General features: G+C 49.4%; 7 protein-coding genes across 7 annotated transcripts; 2 read left to right on the forward strand and 5 right to left on the reverse strand.

Moving 5' to 3' along the window:
- Positions 1–114: 114 nt before the first annotated feature.
- FOBCDRAFT_272838 (armadillo-type protein) lies at positions 115–2,579 on the reverse strand (the record flags this gene model as incomplete). The annotated part of the gene is made up of 2 exons (XM_031178741.2): positions 115–1,042; positions 1,093–2,579. 2 exons carry the CDS (start codon positions 2,577–2,579, stop codon positions 115–117), a joined length of 2,415 nt encoding a protein of 804 aa, XP_031044628.2.
- A 1,694-nt stretch (positions 2,580–4,273) lies between these two features.
- On the forward strand, positions 4,274–5,463 carry FOBCDRAFT_272839 (carboxy-cis,cis-muconate cyclase; the record flags this gene model as incomplete). Its single annotated transcript, XM_031178740.3, has 3 exons — positions 4,274–4,420; positions 4,470–4,578; positions 4,625–5,463. 3 exons carry the CDS (start codon positions 4,274–4,276, stop codon positions 5,461–5,463), a joined length of 1,095 nt encoding a protein of 364 aa, XP_031044627.3.
- An 80-nt stretch (positions 5,464–5,543) lies between these two features.
- Positions 5,544–7,925, reverse strand: FOBCDRAFT_30929 (uncharacterized protein). The gene is made up of 4 exons (XM_059611949.1): positions 7,351–7,925; positions 7,074–7,300; positions 6,358–7,027; positions 5,544–6,312 (listed from the first exon to the last, which is right to left on the reverse strand). Exons 1-4 carry the CDS (start codon positions 7,569–7,571, stop codon positions 5,694–5,696), a joined length of 1,737 nt encoding a protein of 578 aa, XP_059464703.1. The 5' UTR covers positions 7,572–7,925; the 3' UTR covers positions 5,544–5,693.
- Positions 7,926–8,372: 447 nt separating this feature from the next.
- Positions 8,373–10,320, reverse strand: FOBCDRAFT_221349 (uncharacterized protein). Its single transcript, XM_031178737.3, has one exon. It carries the CDS (start codon positions 10,213–10,215, stop codon positions 8,506–8,508), a length of 1,710 nt encoding a protein of 569 aa, XP_031044624.2. The 5' UTR covers positions 10,216–10,320; the 3' UTR covers positions 8,373–8,505.
- A 713-nt stretch (positions 10,321–11,033) lies between these two features.
- FOBCDRAFT_221351 (Glyoxalase/Bleomycin resistance protein/Dihydroxybiphenyl dioxygenase) lies at positions 11,034–12,685 on the reverse strand. Its single transcript, XM_059609572.1, has 5 exons — positions 12,438–12,685; positions 12,350–12,378; positions 11,811–12,247; positions 11,477–11,759; positions 11,034–11,427 (listed from the first exon to the last, which is right to left on the reverse strand). Exons 1-5 carry the CDS (start codon positions 12,599–12,601, stop codon positions 11,252–11,254), a joined length of 1,089 nt encoding a protein of 362 aa, XP_059464704.1. The 5' UTR covers positions 12,602–12,685; the 3' UTR covers positions 11,034–11,251.
- Positions 12,686–13,625: 940 nt separating this feature from the next.
- Positions 13,626–16,040, forward strand: FOBCDRAFT_221355 (uncharacterized protein). The gene is made up of 3 exons (XM_059609573.1): positions 13,626–14,961; positions 15,012–15,458; positions 15,515–16,040. Exons 1-3 carry the CDS (start codon positions 13,897–13,899, stop codon positions 15,875–15,877), a joined length of 1,875 nt encoding a protein of 624 aa, XP_059464705.1. The 5' UTR covers positions 13,626–13,896; the 3' UTR covers positions 15,878–16,040.
- On the reverse strand, positions 16,041–17,150 carry FOBCDRAFT_221356 (uncharacterized protein). The gene has a single exon (XM_031178734.3). The coding sequence runs from the start codon at positions 16,935–16,937 to the stop codon at positions 16,224–16,226; it is 714 nt and encodes a 237-aa protein (XP_031044621.1). The 5' UTR covers positions 16,938–17,150; the 3' UTR covers positions 16,041–16,223.
- Between the last annotated feature and the right edge of the window lie 64 nt (positions 17,151–17,214).

Below are 17,214 nucleotides of genomic sequence, written 5' to 3' on the forward strand. Positions count from 1 at the left end.
CAAAGTAGGATCTCTACCATGACTTCCAAACAACCAACAATCAACCTTGGCTCCAGACCAACAAGGAAATACATGCAAGAAACAAATGCTGGCACTTCAAGATTTGCCATTTCATCACAGCCACATGTCCTTCTCCTTACTTGGAGTGGATGGCTTATCCAACCCAAAATCGAGCTTCGGCATCTCAAGCTTTGGCGCCGCCTCGACCGGTTTCTTCTGACCACCTCCAGTTTTCTTTGGTGAAGCCCGAGCGTCAGGGGGCGGCCCGTATCGCACATCCTTGACGTCCCAACCATCCTCGGCCGCCGCTCCGACCCATGTCCGAAGCCCGTCATGCACACTTCCATAGAACTTCTCTTTACAGAGTCGTAGACTACCACCAAGGCATCGCTCCCATCCCGAAATTCGGAACTGTGCGCGAAGAGTGTTGCGCTCCTCTTGTGTCGGTGTGCAGGCCAAGATGGCGTTCATGAGATCAAGATGAGAAGCCAGGTAGTTGGTCGCATCCCATTCGACTCCGCCCACATATGGTGCTGCTGGGACCGGGGGGCGCTCTTGAGGGAAATGTCGAAGCATGTAACTGTGCGGACCAGGGGCAAGGTCACACGTCGAGGGGCGGTCCGAAGGAAGGGATACAACGTTGACGTTGTGAAGGAAAATCCAGAACACTTCTTTAGTGACGCTAACAACCTCCTTGTTCCAAACGCGGTATGGCCTTTCTTGCCTCATCTCTAGGACAAATGGCAATGGGCGCTGATCTTCCTTTGGCTCGGGGTCTCTGAGGTGTGCGAGAATACTCTGGGCTCGTGTGACCCGTTCGGCTGGTGCAGCAGACTCAACATACGTGAACAAGACGGATGTTATGATGTTACGAGTGGTGAACTCGCTGGGACCCTTCTTCTCTGGGTCGAAGAGCATGTGTAGGAGCTTGGGAAATAGATCGCTCTGGATCGTGTGAAGATATTGCATGGCGCGAGCTGTCGTCGACAGTGCCTTTAGACAGAGAAGATTCTCGTGAAGCAGTGCATCTTCATGTTCCTCCCTATCAATTGTTAGTCACGCTTGTGGGATCACATCTTGAATTTGACTTACCTCCATTCAACCTCCATGATGCGGTTGAGCAGACCTACAATCTCCTTCATACCGCCTTGCTGGATGAAGTCTTCGATCCATGCCACTGTCTCGTTCCTGAGAAGCAGTCGTAGCTTGTGAACTTTGCCGACCTCGACAAGTTCTGGTTTTTGAACCTTTCTGAGATACGCCACGTAATCACCTGGGCCTTGGTTAAGCTTAATCTTGGACAGAATTCCAGAGTTGGAAACGGAGCCGCTTGATCCAGGAGGCCCTTCGCTGACTACGCTGTCGGTGGACTTGCTTCTGAAATGACGGCCTAACGTCCCGTCGCCCTTTGACTTTTTGATAGGGGAGCTTGGCTCCTTTGATTCCTTTCTTCCTCGTGAGAGAGTAAAACTCTTGCCCCGTGATCGCTTCTGTTTCTCTTCATTTTGTGTGCCGGCTTCCATGACCAGGCCGCTATTGGCGCTATCTGTTGAGCAGGATCTCTCTGTCCGAGAAGCCTGTGCTTCGGCCCAGTCCTGGCGGATAAACTCCATCTTGATGGTGTCGCTCAGGTTCCTCATCTTGTATCTCTGATTCTCTGGAATGTTTCGTCGGTCCAACATAGCTTCAAGGTGTTTGTCAATATCCTTAGGGTCAAGTACTGCCTCGGTCGGCTCAGGTACAACTGACGTTGACTTGGATCGGCTGTGGTTGAATGTAGTAAAGACGCTCAAGACCTTACCTCGACCGCTCTTACTTTTAGCCTCAGTCGAGTCTTTTGACCCCTTTCGGGAATCGTTTGAAGTGCGTGCCTTGGTCGGTGAGGGGGGTGGTTCCATTCTTCCCAGCATGGGATGATATGATTTCGGTCGCTCTTTGACGGCGACTCGACTGCCATTATAAAGATCCTGGACACTTGGTGCCCGTGCTTCGTCCATACTACGGCGTGTGCTCTGGGCTGGTTCGATGTTCGGTCGAGAGGCAAACTGAGAATAAATGGGTGTTGGTGCAGGGTCTGCTACCGGTTCTTCGGGAGTTCTGTTTTCCTTGTCCTTGGATGAATTGACATTGTCGTCGGATCCGAACCTGCCCAAGTTTCGCAGCGTCTTGGGCTTGAGCAGACCAGCAAGGTTAGTTGTTGACTTTGGCCGTTTCGGTTTGGTGGGAGAGGGATCGCGAGATTTTGAGCCCTTGGCTTCTTTGCCGGGTGCTGTTATGATGGTGAAGTTGCCAAAGCTGCTCTTGGTCGGGGACTGTGATCGGCCTCGGTCCTGTCGCCGTGAGAAGCGTCCGGAAGACTCTTGCTGGTTGTATTGTAGCTCCGCCAGTGCCCCTGGGTTGGAGTAGTTCTCAAAAGCCATGATCTTGGGCTGTATAGGAGAGACAGGACCATCGAAAGGGGCCTGGAATGAATGGGTATCGGTGGAGGCTTGACGACGATGCATGAAGCCCTCGAGGATGGAGGACTTGGGCCGTGGTCTTCGACCGGCGTCGAAGCTATTTACGTCGTTTGTATTCATGGTGTCGAGCCACGATATCCGTGGTTATATGAGAGCTGCTAAGTAGCTTTCGCCCAGGGCGTCACGGCGACGCCTGTAGAAATGAAGATGTTTAAAAAAAAATGGTAATGAACAAAACTAAGTCTCACGCCAACTGTTGAGAATAAGAAGCCAACTAAGACTGCGAATTGGACTACGCCATTGCAGAAAGAATAAAAGTAAGGTAAAGTTGAGAAGACAAGCTGAAGCTGGAGCTGGAGCTAGCAAGAAAGTAGGTCGCTTAGGTAGCCAGAGCCAAGGCACTATTAGACAAGCCGTTGACTGTTTATTGGGAAACGGCCGTTGGCCGGGTGACGGGCCCTATCTTATCGCACCAGTGATGGTGGACGATGATGATGCACGATGGCATAACAGGTCGTACAAGACTATATTTGCTTGCGTGTAGTAATAATAACAATGATCGGTCAATTGTTTTCTTTCCTTTTACGCTCCGCCGACCGTTGAAGCTGGAAAAGCGATTCGCGATCGAGTGATGCTGTCGCTTACAGCGTTGATTAGCCAAGCAGCAATTTCATTAGCTCAGGCTTTACAGGTTGAAAGATCCATATTCAATAAGTCCAAATGAATTTAAATTATAGCCAATACTCAGTTCTCATTTCATCCCAATACTACGTAGACACTTTCCTGAATACATGTCGGTCGGTGTATTCTCTACCACACTGATATCATGAGTACTATTGAGGCCAAGGATCGCCATGACTGCTCAAAACATCAGCTGGGAACATCCTTGTTTGTTGTTTAGCTTATATGAATCGCCGGGCTACATAAGCGGCCATAACATCTTTCTCGCGTTTGTATTGAATCCATGGTCATGAGCAAGGGTATGTCATCATGACCTCTTCTCAAGGGCTGCTCCATAGTATCGTTTTAGTTGACGAGGGAATATCTTTTCACATAATATCCAATATTTAATATAGCACAAGAAGAAGGACGTTAGTGGCTTTGTGCCGGGATCAACATCGGGGAAGTCAATGCGGGGTATTCTAGATGCTACTAATAAGATATCCATTCATAGGTTCAGCATGCCCCGAGAATAGTCAACAGATCTTTTATTCAAATGTAAATTATTTTGCAAGACCAATTGAGATCACTTGCGTCTCATGAAACACAGCAAGTCAGATAGATCTAGTATGATGAGAGCCATGCTATCATGACTCTGGGATGTTTGATACGATTTAGGTGTCATGATGGGCCTCTAAAAAGATCATATCATTTCAAGGGTTTTCGCTAATGACTAAATTTCAAGATGCTCATATTAACAAAAGCCAACTGCACACTCATTATTATCGATTCAATCCCGAAATCATATCCGTCAACATCTGCCGCCGCAGACTACCGAAGCCGGCCCCGTCCCCGGACTTAGACCCACGGCTAACTGCTAACCAACTGTAACTGTACTGAGAGCCTGCATCATAAGGTAGCTCAATTCCGCGGGGTCCTCCACTATGCCCTGTAGGATAAATGTTTAAGCCTGTCGCTCCCCTCCATCATCCATGATAACGACTCAATCTTTTTTTTACATGTACTTTCTCCTCCAGCAATAATCTCAGGACTGCTTCATTGATCGTTGAATTGGTTCTGCTGTGATTCTAGCTTCGACTTGTATGCGACCTGCACTCATCTCAAAGCTTCGAGCAACATCTATCACAGCGAAAATGCCTGTTCATCATCTCATGGTTGGTACCTGGACTCCTCCAGGTGCTATCTTCACTTTTGCCTTCGACGACGAAGCTCTTACACTTAAGCTCGTGAAAAGGACCGAGATTCCCAAGGACGAGCCAATCTCATGGATGACATTTAGTGTAAGATCACTTCTCATACTGCAAGATGTTAACTCACATTGCACTCCAGCATGATCGCAAAGCTATTTACGGTGCTGCCATGAAGAAGTGGTCCAGCTTCGCCGTCGAATCGCCAACTTCGATAACTCACCAAGTCTCTCACCCAATGGAGCACGATCGTAAGCCACATCTGACCGTTCATATACTGGAAACTAACCTCAACAGCCAATGCTTCTCTTGCCACCACAAACACCCGTGCCATCTTCCTTCTCGCAGCGAACAAGCCTCCTTATGCCGTCTACTGCAATCCTTTCTACGATCACGCTGGCCACGGCGCTGTCTTCACCACCGATTCCATCACAAAGGCTCTCAAGGAAAATGTTCAAAACTATCCTTACCAGCCTAACACGGGTATTCACGGAATGGTCTTTGACCCTAAGGAAGAGTACCTTTATTCTGCCGACCTCCGTGCTAACAAGCTCTGGACCCATCGCCGTGTCAGCAAGGACGATCCTTCTCTTGAGCTAGTTGGTTCTGTCGATTGTCCTGATGCTCGAGACCACCCTCGATGGGTAGCCATGCATCCTACTGGAAACTACCTCTATGCTCTTATGGAGAAGGGCAACCGAATTTGCGAGTACCTCATCGATCCAGCAACTCGTCTTCCCGTTTACACCCACAAGCACTACCCTCTGATTCCTCCAGGTATCCCCGATAGGTGGACACAGTACCGCGCTGATGTCTGCGTGCTTTCGTCGTCGGGCAAGTATCTCTTTGCCTCGTCCCGTGCCAACTCCTTCGACCTGACAGGTTATGTGGCCGCCTTCAAGCTCTCGGATACTGGCGCCATTGAGCGCCAGATCTGCCTGAATCCTACACCTACGAGTGGTGGACACAGTAATGCGGTTGCACCTTGCCCTTGGACAGACGAGTGGGTAGCGATCACGGATGATCAAGAAGGTTGGCTGGAGATCTACCGCTGGCAAGATGAGCACCTCGCCCGTGTTGCAAGGGTTAGAACACCAGAGCCTGGCTTCGGCATGAACGCCATCTGGTATGACTGAGAGCATATTAGTATGGATGAATAGAAGAAGAATAAAGTTACAATGAGACAAAATTTGACGTCAAAGAGTATTATAGTTGCCATGATTTGGCTGCTGTCATCAATGCTGCGGAGGTGTATTAACTAGACCTTGCCTGGTATGCCCAACAGTAAAGGGCCCTGGTTTAGATATAGCCACTCCTAAGAAACGATTCCATCAAACCCTATTATCCATACCACTAAATATACCCCCTAATGCCGACCATTTGTTTTACGACTGTGGTCATCTTCATCGTCGTCAATAGCTTCTTCGTGCTCCTCAGCTAATAATGGTGTCCGTTCATGCCCCTGTGTCCGCGCCTGAGATTGTCCGTGAGTACTCGTGAAACCCATGTGGGATGCAGCGCGCGGCTGGGCAGGTCTTGAGCCATCGTTGGGGGGCGTATGGCTCGCGCCGAGACCTTGTTTGATTTTGAAGAGGCTGCGGGTATTGCTGCGAGGGTTCGCAGCTCGGTTGGCAGGCCCAAGACGAAGTTGAGACCTCATTTCATCTAGACTAGCCTTCACAACAACTGGGGTGCCTTCTATGCCACCATCAGAGGTCCGGCGCTTCATATGAATGGCAGTCTTGGCAGAGTTGTGGAATCCCCCTTCATAATTGCTGTGGAAAGAAGCAGTCTCGACATTGGGAGGGTGATCCTCGGCGTGTTCTTCAACGTCGACCAAAATAGAGTCGCCTGGGGCCTTCTTAGTGGCCATTGCAGCGGCAGCGGCAGCAGTTGCGTGAATTCGGCGGGCTCGGGGTGCGGGAGTAAGACGTCGGATAGCCTTGTGTACATCGACGTATACGTCGGATTCGTCAACAATTTCCCTGTGTGGTCAGTAATACTCATCATATGTGAAATTGGCTACTTACTCTCCAATCAATTCCTCGATCACATCTTCAAGAGTAACAACACCGAGGGCACCATGGTCCGAGCCGGGGAACTCCGATACCAGCACCATGTGCGATTTGCCCTCCTGGAAGAAGTTGATGATGTCCAGACAGCTGGTCTCAGGGCGCGTTTCGACAATTGCACCGAGAGGCACATCGCGGACGGGAATCCTATCTTCAGGGTCGTAGGTGATGAGTGTCTTGACCAAAAGCATGCCAACAAAGTCCAAGTGATTCCCAGAACGATAGATAGGGATTCGCGAGTACCCGGAGGATAAAATATCATCCATGGTCTTTTCGTCGAGGATGTGGTCTTCGGCAAGGGTATAAACATCGGAGATGGGTGTCATAACTTCAGCAACGGGCTTGTCCTTCAAGTCCAAAACAGCTGTGATAATTGTTACCTCATCCTGGTTCAGACGCTCGGAAATCTCACCCAGAGACTTGTGGAGGGTGACCAGCGTCTTGAGTCCGCTCTTCTTGTACAAAGTACCATGATCCTCACCCAGAATCCAGTCGAGAAGCTTTGCAATAGGCCAAGAAACGGGAGCGGTGAGATACATGAGAATAAGAACTGGAGTAGACATGTATCCGCCGATAGGAAGGCCGTATCGAACGCAGATAGACTGGGGAACAATTTCACCAAAAATAACTGCTATGGTTAGCAAAGCCTACCAGGGGTATCATGTCTCACATACCGATGAGAACAGTACTGCCAACGACAGCAGCAACACCTCCACCAAGAGTTCGGTCCAATACAACGGGGAGTGACTCGTTGACAATGACGTTCGATAGCAGCAGTGTGACCAGAACCCAATGCTTTCCTCGTTTTAACAATTTCAACACACGTTTCGCATTCTTAGACTGCGATTCCGCGGGATCGCCCGATAAAACCTGGAGATAAATACTGTCTTGTCCCATCAAACTGGTGAGGTCAGCATGCGTCGCGAATCGCCAAGAGGGAGGGGAACTTGCGCAATTGTCAATCCAGCAAAAGCACCACCAAGAAGGACCAGAACCATTGACGCAACAGCGAGGACCCAAAGGCTGGAACCGCCCTCTTCGCCAGCGTCATGGTGGCCCTTGGTGTCAACCGGAAAGGCAGAGACAGCCGTCAAGCTTGCACCAAAGACTCGGCCCATGCCAATGACAGCCGGGCGTATTGAGCCCATATTGTATCGTGCAGCGTTCGCCATTGTGACAGGATGTGTATTTCGTATATCGTGTGTGCGGATATATGAGTTATCTCGTCACCGCAAGGCGAAGCGGGAAGACCGCGAATGTCGATTGTCGAAGGTCAGATTGAGTTGAACGCGTTCAAGGCAGGCCAAGGTAATCAATCTCCGACGGATAGGCACAAGCGATCTTGGCAAAGCTTACACGATAAGGACCGGAATGTGGCTGAGACAGGGGAGCTTAGGGTCAAGGTGAAGCTTGAAGAGATGCTGTCGCTAAGGATGAGAAGCTATTCGGGCAATTGAAGTCTTTTTGCCTCGTTTCGTCTGGTCAAAATCCAACCTTTTCGCACCAAAGGCGAGCTTTGATGAAGAACAAGAACGACGAGGCAAAAGAAGTGGGACGAAAGGGTTGGAATTAGCTACCTTATCCTTGGATGATACGGGTCATCTAACTCGCGAACATGATGACGCAGGGAACTGCCAGGGAGGGGAGAATAATTTTATTGGTGGAGGCGTCCACTAGACCAGGTCCAGATCCCGAATGCAGTCGACAAAATCCACTAAAATCTTGAAGTTGCAGAAGCTAAAACCGCTCGCTACGATGCCCTTAGTTTCCCAGCTAAAGCCGCATGAAGTCATTGTCAAGACAATCAATCATCCATTGTCAAAGAGAGGCAAGAAAACTGAGGATCTCTATAACCAAGTGACAAAAAGACTTGTGTAAGTTTAGTATAGACACAGTAGACCTTTGGTTTGATCATTTTTAGCACCTAGACTTAGGGTTAGATTTTTTCTTGCTCGCTGGAGAGCATGTGATGATCATCGCATAATATCAAGGTTTATTTTGTCTTTTGTTTACTTCTGAGCCGTCACTCCTATGGTCGCGATTGCCACCCCTGAGCATGTTGAATGGTACCTTATCCTCACTTCGTTCGACCAGCCAGCACCATGATCACAGCTTAACCAGTCCAACATCAAGAACTCCTGGGGAGTTCTTCAAGTCCTCCAAGACTTCACCACTCACCGGCCCGAGAACACCAAGAATCATCAATGCCTCGTTGCCTTTCGGGTCAGGCGGGGTATCGGCTCCCTTAGTAGCTTCGGGGTCCAGACTGGCCACTTGCATGAACTTGATGTTAATCCCGTGCTTTCCGAGCACCATACCTACTCCTCCAATCTTGCCAGGCTCATCGTAGTTGTGCAGTATAATGAGGGTTCCCTCTGGTGTAAACACACCATTGAATCTGTCCAGCTTGGAGATGAAGACTTGTTCGTCACTCGCGTAGCCTTCAATTACCTGCTCACTGCCACTGCTACCAGCCTGATATGAACGTAGTGTCACAAAGTTGGCATAAGTCGAAGGTGAATCGCCAGAACGAGTCTCACTAATCACAATGCCTTTCTCTTTGGCAATGAGTGCTGCGTTGACCATGTTGATATGCGAGTCGCTGATCGTGGACACAAGACCTTTGACAAGAGCAGCAAACAGCGGCTTGGTGTTGGTCATGCCAGCCAGGTCGCCGTGATATATGAGCTCGAATCGACGACCCCCTATCATGCCTCCTTTACTTCGCACAAAGTGCTGCGTATAGAGACGGCCCATCTTTTCGACAAGCTGCACAGATGGTTGCAGCTTACGGTACTCTTCCGGCATGATAATAGGGGCATTGACAGCGCTAGTAGGAAGTCCGCCTTGAAGAATCTCAAGGACCTGCTTGCAGACATCCATGGAAACATTCTCCTGTGCCTCAATTGTTGAAGCTCCCAGATGAGGTGTCGCCACAACCTTGTGGTGTTGACTGAGCCGGGCTGCTGCTGAGTCTGCAGCCAGTGGCTCTGAAGACCAGACGTCAATACCCGCTCCTGCGATCCATCCCTCATCAAGTGCTTTTATCAAAGCCTCCTCGTTATACACACCACCGCGTGCAACATTGAGCACACGAGCTGTCTTCTTCATCTTTTTAAACTCTGCCTCGCCAACTAAGTCCAGTGTTGTAGCAAGCAGGGGCGTATGGATGGTCAGAAAGTCAACCACAGGAAGCAGGTCCTCCAACCCTGGAACCAGTTCAACGCCAGTTTGGCGAGCCATGTCGGTGCTTGCATAGGGGTCGACCGCCTTGACTGTCATACCGAGACCTATGGCCATGCGAGCAACATTCATTCCAACCTTGCCCAATCCGATGATGCCGAGAGTCTTGCGGCCAACTTCAACTCCCACGAGTTTGCTTCGCTCCCAGCGGCCAGCCTTGACACTGCTGTCTGCCTGTCCCACATTACGGGCTGTTGAGAGGAGGAGTGCAATAGTGTGTTCTGCCGCTGCAAGGATGTTGCCTGAAGGAGAGTTCACAACAATAACGCCTTGGGCGCTTGCGGCAGGGACATCTATGTTGTCAACTCCAACACCAGCCCGAGCAACAACCCTCAGCTTCCGTCCAGCTTGGACGACTTCAGCTGTAACTTGCGTCTCGGAGCGAATAATCAGACCATGGTAGTTGGGGATCAAATTGATAAGCTCAGTGGCTGTTAGCCCTTTACGATTGTCAACATCAAAGTGAGGGGTGAGTAAAGCCAGTCCATCTGGAGATACTTTTTCAGGTACGAGGATCTTAAGACGGCTTGAGTGGCCAACAGACGGTGTGTCAAAAGTAGCTGAAGGGGACATGGTGAGTTGAGTAGTAGTCTGAAGTACTTGCAAAGACGGTGTGTATCCTAAGAAACTCAAGTTCAAGTGTGAGAGGGCACACGACCTAGTATAAGTAAAAAGATCGAGATGACGTTCCCCCTCTTGTCTTTGCCCTCCCATGAGACAGATAACCGCCACCTTGTTGGCTACCCAATCCAATGAGCCCCAGATCAGCCTTGATCACCGTTTCTCAAAGTAAAAGTCCTTAATAAGAACGGGCAGATTGAGATGCAGAAGTCTGTCCTCCCCCACGGAGGCAGTGATCTCTGGCGCGGGGGTGGTTCATCTGCGCGCGTAAAGCTCGTTCAGCGAGTGAAGTATTGTGATTAACCGTCAGAGTACTACGGCACGGTACAGGATATGGCGGGGCACCAAGAGAGTAACCATCAATGTCCATGGAACTTGAGCTTGAGCTTTGGTGTGGCACCTGTATCTCAGACTCAGCCTAAGCTGCAACCCCTCATTTCTCCATGTTCAACTACTGCAAGCCACGGCCCGTCGTGGGGTACATAACACAAGCATTCCAGTGCCACCGCTAGAAACGACCCGTGTCTGCCGGGCAAAGAAGTCCAGTGGCTTTGGACACGCTGATCTGGTGCATGCTGAGCGAGAACACGGCAACATGGCTCACCGGTCAACCTGGGATATAGTCTCAATGTGCACAAATGCCTGGATCAATATCATCGAAGCGATTCTCTGTTTGAAGGGCGCTATTAAGTAATTGGCCTCCGACAGAAATTGATATCACTGTAACTATCAAGGTACAAGATGACTATTTGTACGATGAGAGCCTTAAGCTGTGGGAAAAAACGACCGGAGATCAATTGCTTGCCCCACGCTTTTTACATTGTGCATCGTTCGTTCTGCAATATTATGCTGATTGGCTTCATTTTCCTTCTTATGCGGCTAAGTATGCGTAGATTTGATGCCTTATTTCATGACATCGTTTCTAAGTTTGATTTCTCAATCTTGAGATATAACACTCCGTTGTTATAGAATATGCAAGTTTGGGCATCTAGAAGTTCTCCTTGCCAGAGAACTTTTCATTCTGTACAAGCTCAATCCAGTAGCCATCAGGATCCAGCAAGAAGGCAACGTTCTTCATTCGGCCGTCTGTAAGTCTCTTCTTCCAGCTCACGTTCAAATCCTCGAATCGCTTGCAAGCCGCATCAATGTTGTCAACCGAAACGCCTAAATTTGTCAGATTCATGTCTGCTCTCCTACTCAGATATTAACTCACAGATGTGGCCAAATCCCTGAGGCTGGCTGTTACCATCATGATAGTGGAAGTTCTCATCCTTCTCGGTGCCATAGTTCCATGTCAATTCGAGAAGACCCTCCCGATGGGTGATAGTATTCTCATCCTGACCTTCAGGGAAAGGCTGATCGCCAGGGTAGCCGAGGAAGTAGAGGTTGAAGCCGGCCTCAGGGTTCTCAAGGGTGCGCAGTCGAGACATGCCAAGAACCTCCTGGTAGTACTTCAAGGACTTCTCAGCATCCTTGACACGAAGCATGGTGTGGTTCTAGATCATTAGCTACAAATTCTAGAAGATCAATAAGAATGGTGAACAAACCATAGTGTAGGTTGACACATCAGTCTCCTTCACATCTTCTGTCTGCTTGTAATCATTTCTGGCAACGACCTCGACCCAGTAGCCATCAGGGTCAAGTACAAAGGCGATGTTTCGCATGCGTCCATCTGTCAGCTTTTTCTGGAATTTATAACCAGCATCCTCAATACGCTTGCAGGCGGCCTGGATGTTGTCGACGGCAATGCAGGTGTGGCCGAAACCACGGTTAGGCTCTTGGTTACCGTTGTTCACCTTGTACTCAGGATCATCCTCAGTGCCGTAGTTGTGAGTCAACTCGATAAGTCCTTGCCTGTCAAAAGTGCTCTTGTTGTGTGACAGGGCATTAGGAGAATCATAGCCGAAGAAGTAGAGGTCGAATTTGCTATCAGGGAATTCGAGCTTCTTCACAAGGCTCATGCCAAGGAATTCATAGAATTTAGCTGCATTTGAGTCAATATTCGCACAAGTAGTGAGTTTGTTCAATTTAAGCTTAAGATGAGGCTTGATGATCAGGGCTGTGGACATCAAGGTGTCTGACATACCGGAAGCCTTGGGGTCCTTGACTCGGATCCTTTTGAACCGAGTTAGCAACTACTTTCACACCGAAGATGCATGAAGATCTGCACTTACATTGAGTGGTTGAACTTGTAGTTCTTGGTATCTGTAGTTGAAGCCATTGTGACAAACCTGGATTGTCCAGCAGCAACAGCAGGTACAGGAATACGGGGAACTGTCTGTCTAGTAAGAAAGTTTTGAATGGACTTGATGCGCTGTGCGGCTCTTGCAAAGTTCATTGAGCTTTTTGTGCAGTATGAATCTGTGAGAAGTTATTGGATTTTATGATGATAGCCGGAACTGATGTTGAGGTAATGCCCCTCCACTTGGTAACCCCACTTCGCTCTGACGTCAAAGCATCATTCATGGAAGCAAAGAGATCACAATTTCAATAGCACTACTCAGTCATCTACAATTATTTGATTTTAAGCTCTACCAAAGGATCTCTGTCGGTTCTCTTGTAGTTGTAGATCATGAAAGAGACACTATAAGTTCAAAACTGATTAACACGCTCTTGTGTAGGGTAGATTGGAGGTATATTCTTTCTGGCTGCGCTCGGAACCACAATGTATGTGTTCGGAACTGAATAATTAAACGACCTATCTGTTACAGGCGCCCTCTGGGAGAAACTGGTCTTTATTGGGTGTGGGTATTTCCTTGTCCCAATGCCGCGACGGTGCATTGTTTCATAACTAAGGTCCATTGGCTAGGTATTGTTATAAGATCTCAACTCGACCCCTCATTGTGTTCTCAAAGTAAGAAAAGACTTCAGTTTCAACAAGCGGTATGTACTATAATAATCTCAAACAACGTACATGCTAGTCAATATGATAAGCTATTGCTTGGCTTGACCCAAAGGAAAAGTTGATATTATACTGCCCATTCCCATATACCAACGATACAGGCCTCCAATTGTATGAACGGTACAAAGCACACCCAGTTTTATGCACCTTTACTGAATATGTCGTCAAGATTAACCTAGGCCAACTGCCGTACGCACGTGGTGAGTGCTGCAGACTTGTACCTTGCCACATAAACTCAAGGTAAACTGTACATATTCGAAGCCAGACTGTATACTTGGTGGACTGTTTCCGTTATAGGGACAGCCATGCTCATAAAAACATGAAAACCAAGAACAAGGTATAATATAATCGTATCCATGTCGATGAGCGATTCAAGGTTTCACTGTTGACGCTGATGGCGCCTTGCGGGGCCATTCTCAGCCACCAACAGCCTGTGGAACTCATTTAGCGGCCCTGGGCGGCCAAACCTAAAAGAGATGGATTTCTATTTACTCAAGCTTGCTATAGTTAGTAGTAGCCGCCCACTCATCGCAATACCTCGCGTTCTTTGACTTTACGCCCTTTCTTTACAGTTTCTCTCTTCAACACTCACCGCATCACAGCATGTAATGCCATGATATTTTTATTCTCATCTCAGCTATTGCCCCTTGTTCAAAGTTACGTTCAAGGCTAGCAATAGTGACCGCCAACTCGAAACCGCAACCTTCCGCAAAAGCAACAATTTAGCCATCATGGATCGCTTCCGAAATACTGCGGGTGAATATGAGGACTCGGCCATCATGGACGATTTAAAGGCTGTTGGATATCAGGAAGTTACTGGATTGCAGGAAACCCAGGCTCGGTCGCCCTTGACGAAAACGCGGTCCATGTCCGACGGAGGAGGAACCCCCTCTCGACTCTCTCCCTCACCACGCATCGTCGAGGCATCTCGACGGACATCAAAAGACGACACAAGTATTCCCACTCCTCAGCCAGTGACGCCCCGACGCCCAAACTTCTCCAACCGTGGCTTTTCCATACAGATGCCTCCTCGAGAATTTACTCCACCAGCCGCGAACTCATACGTCAAACCCGCACCTTTATCACCTAAACTGGACCACTCCCAGATATACGCATCTCCTACCAATATACTTCCTCGTCGCTCCCGCGGTCTTGACTTTTCTCGCGCCGCTACCAGCCTACACCACTCGACCCTCGCCGAACAGTCTTCTCCCGACTCATCGCCCACCGCTGGTGGCCGGGCAATGAACATACCGAGCCGAAGAAGTCATTATGCAGGCCCCGAACAAACATCGACGTCTCTATGGTCAGTCATGGGCAATCAGGAAAAGATGCACATCAGCAGCTCGCTTGGGAGCCAGGCGATTGGCTCTGATTCGTCAAGTACCTCAGATGACGATGAGCTGATGGACGAGGATATGGATGAGACCTACGTAACAACTCCGCAGGTCCATAAGATTGGTCCAATTCTCGGTCCCCAAGGGTCTGGTGGGACCTTTGGATCCCCTGCAATGAGCAGCCTCATGAGTTTCCAACAGCGACAAAGACCCCGCAAACAAGCCAAGAAGAAGGCTCGTGGGCCTTTGGGACTGGGATTCAGCGGTGCATCTCTATCCAAGTCGCCACCAACTAATTCTTCTCGAGCTCGTCGCGAGAGCATCAGTTGGCAGGCTAATCAATTGCACATTTCTGGTGCAGATTCCGATGAGACACGAGCAATGGGCGATGTGGACGGGCTTGGAGATGGGCAGCGCAATGTCATTCGGAGGGTAGTAACAAGACGGGGAAATCTTTTGGCAAGTCACTTATATCGGATTAATACGAGCGCGCAACTAATACGGTACAGCCCAAGACAAAAGGATTCGCACGCATTCGTGCTGCGCTCATGGAAGAGAGCACTCCTGCCGAATCTGAGTTTCGTCGAGAAGCCGAAGTTGTTAAACAAGTTCGTGATTGCGACATGGAGCTTGAGCCCAGGATCCCACAACCGGCCTTGGAATCAACTCAATCAACAACAGCACCCTCTTCACCCAACTTGACACAGCAAGAAGGCCTGAACGACGTACCCGAGGACGATATCATGGGCGACATATCCATGGGTCTCTCTAGCAGTTTTAAGCAACATGCTATCAAGAACTCAAAAGGCAAGACGTTTTGGGACACCTTTTCTGAGTCGAGTAGCACTGGCGGTGCGAGAACCACACCGCCTCCTGCCGCTTTTCTTCCTCGAGGCTCATCCTCAGGTATCAGCGAAGACGTGGCGATGGACTCACCGTCAGTTGGTGGAGCTACTGTAAGTGCATCCCTGTCTGGTCAAAGTAAACAACAAACTAATGTTGGGCCCCGCAGAATGGCGGTACTCAACCACCAAGTGCTGCAGAAATAACTCGAAGAATTAACAGTAAACGTCGCCGGGACGATGATTTTGATCCTGTTAGCTTCAAACGTCGAGCTGTCAGCCCTGGGATGAGCGTTCACAATTCACCAGTCATGCAGAGTCCACTCCAACGAGACGGTATGTCGTGGGGTTCTCGTCCCGGTAGTAACGGCGGCGATAAGGCCGGCAGTAGTGCACCAAGCGAAGCCGGCAGCACACCAGGAAACCTATCCGGCAGTAGCTCTGCGGCTGGACGACTTAACAGCAAAGGCCGGGTTGGTTTCCAAGGAATGATTGATACTCATGATGGGATCATGCGTATGAGTATAGAGTAGCCTGTTTCTTTCTGTTGCAAATATTGGAGTGCCTCGAAGGATTCGAGTCTTTGGACCATGAAACTAAAAGCATATGGAGGCGTTATGAGCTATGGCGTTATTTAGGAATGGATTGGTATGGGGTCTTCAAACATCCAGCCTCTGGAAGCGGCTTTTATTTCTAATACCCTCGTATTGAGCGAATATATTAGGTATCATCAATGTCTCTGATTATATAAATGCCGTCTCTGTGAAAGGCGGCCCCTGACGCCCAAAAAGAAGCCTTTCTCAGATCACTCCTTGATTATCCCTCATAAGAAATCCCAACGCCGTCTATGCCAATTCGCTTGTACCAAACATGCTGCCATTACTCCACGCCAACACCCTCCTCTGGAACTGTGAGCGTACCAAGCTTGTCGTCAAGCCAACGCGCTAGCTCAGTGGCATGACGGCGAAGGGCAGTTACTGCAGCGGCAGAGCCTGCGTTGCTCTCCAGACTAGCTGTCGTTTGTCCACCAGTGCTCAGAATACTGTCTGCTCCATCTGGACTGCCAACATGAGAGGACTCGCCAGCGGGAACATGGAGATCATGCACATTAGGCACGCCATGCTCTGTGACATCTGGGTTGGCGGGTCCCACGCAGACGAAGAGAAGACCACACTTCAACCTACGGATCACGACAGTCCCGCTCGTAAGTTGAACCGTAACAGTAGCAGGCTTGATGCCCCGTCCCTTGCCAGACTTATGTGAGTCGAGCTGCTGACTTTGTGATAATCGATCTGTCTCGTCTTCGAGGTCATCCTCTTCAGGTGGCGAGCTTCCGATCGGATCGGGTGTGCGAGAACCGGGTAGAGACGCAGCGAGGGCAGGTGCCGAGGTGGAGTGTATGGCGAGGAGGGATGCAGCGACGGTAGCATGTGTTCGAAGAGCGGCTACGGGATGAGGGCTTGCGTGTGCGAGAAGCTTGCCGTGAGGGCTTGTAAGAAGAAGCGTGGGAAGCTGGGGAGTTCGGTTCGCGTTGAGAAAGGCCGTAAGGCGCTTTGTGAGGAGAAGAGGAGGCGTTGGGTGGGAGATGGACATGGTAATTGAATGATTGGCGATTGATAAGCTAGCCTCTGCGGACTTTCCTGAATCCAGAGAATTACTTGGTTGTTCGATAGATAGGGAAATAGCGCTAGATTATTGTACAAGAACGAGAAAAGATCCGCTCGTTGTTTGGAAGAAAAGAAGAGTCAAGCCTTGATGGATGTTGAGGTGGAATGGGGAAACGGCTCAGGTCCAGGCCAGGTTCAACTTGCTCAAGCCTTGTTGATGGCGGGGCGCCCGAAGTGGAGAGCTTGTGACTGATTTTATCTCA

Source organism: Fusarium oxysporum, chromosome IV, assembly GCF_013085055.1.
Source record: "Fusarium oxysporum Fo47 chromosome IV, complete sequence".
Lineage (NCBI taxonomy): Eukaryota > Fungi > Ascomycota > Sordariomycetes > Hypocreales > Nectriaceae > Fusarium > Fusarium oxysporum.

What these genes read in the sequence shown, in the direction of transcription:
- FOBCDRAFT_221351 (XM_059609572.1), bottom strand. Translation starts at nt 12,601, where the DNA reads ATGAACTTTGCAAGAGCCGCACAGCGCATCAAGTCCATTCAAAACTTT. An exon ending in CAAGGACCCCAAGGCTTCCG is followed by an intron (nt 12,248 to 12,349) that starts GTATGTCAGACA and finishes ACTCAAATGCAG; the next exon opens with CTAAATTCTATGAATTCCTT. An exon ending in ATGTGTCAACCTACACTATG is followed by an intron (nt 11,760 to 11,810) that starts GTTTGTTCACCA and finishes CTAATGATCTAG; the next exon opens with AACCACACCATGCTTCGTGT.
- FOBCDRAFT_221356 (XM_031178734.3), bottom strand. Translation starts at nt 16,937, where the DNA reads ATGTCCATCTCCCACCCAACGCCTCCTCTTCTCCTCACAAAGCGCCTT.
- FOBCDRAFT_221355 (XM_059609573.1), top strand. Translation starts at nt 13,897, where the DNA reads ATGGATCGCTTCCGAAATACTGCGGGTGAATATGAGGACTCGGCCATC. An exon ending in CAAGACGGGGAAATCTTTTG is followed by an intron (nt 14,962 to 15,011) that starts GCAAGTCACTTA and finishes AATACGGTACAG; the next exon opens with CCCAAGACAAAAGGATTCGC. An exon ending in CGTCAGTTGGTGGAGCTACT is followed by an intron (nt 15,459 to 15,514) that starts GTAAGTGCATCC and finishes TGGGCCCCGCAG; the next exon opens with AATGGCGGTACTCAACCACC.
- FOBCDRAFT_221349 (XM_031178737.3), bottom strand. Translation starts at nt 10,215, where the DNA reads ATGTCCCCTTCAGCTACTTTTGACACACCGTCTGTTGGCCACTCAAGC.
- FOBCDRAFT_30929 (XM_059611949.1), bottom strand. Translation starts at nt 7,571, where the DNA reads ATGGCGAACGCTGCACGATACAATATGGGCTCAATACGCCCGGCTGTC. An exon ending in TTTGCTGGATTGACAATTGC is followed by an intron (nt 7,301 to 7,350) that starts GCAAGTTCCCCT and finishes TGACCTCACCAG; the next exon opens with TTTGATGGGACAAGACAGTA. An exon ending in TGGCAGTACTGTTCTCATCG is followed by an intron (nt 7,028 to 7,073) that starts GTATGTGAGACA and finishes TAACCATAGCAG; the next exon opens with TTATTTTTGGTGAAATTGTT.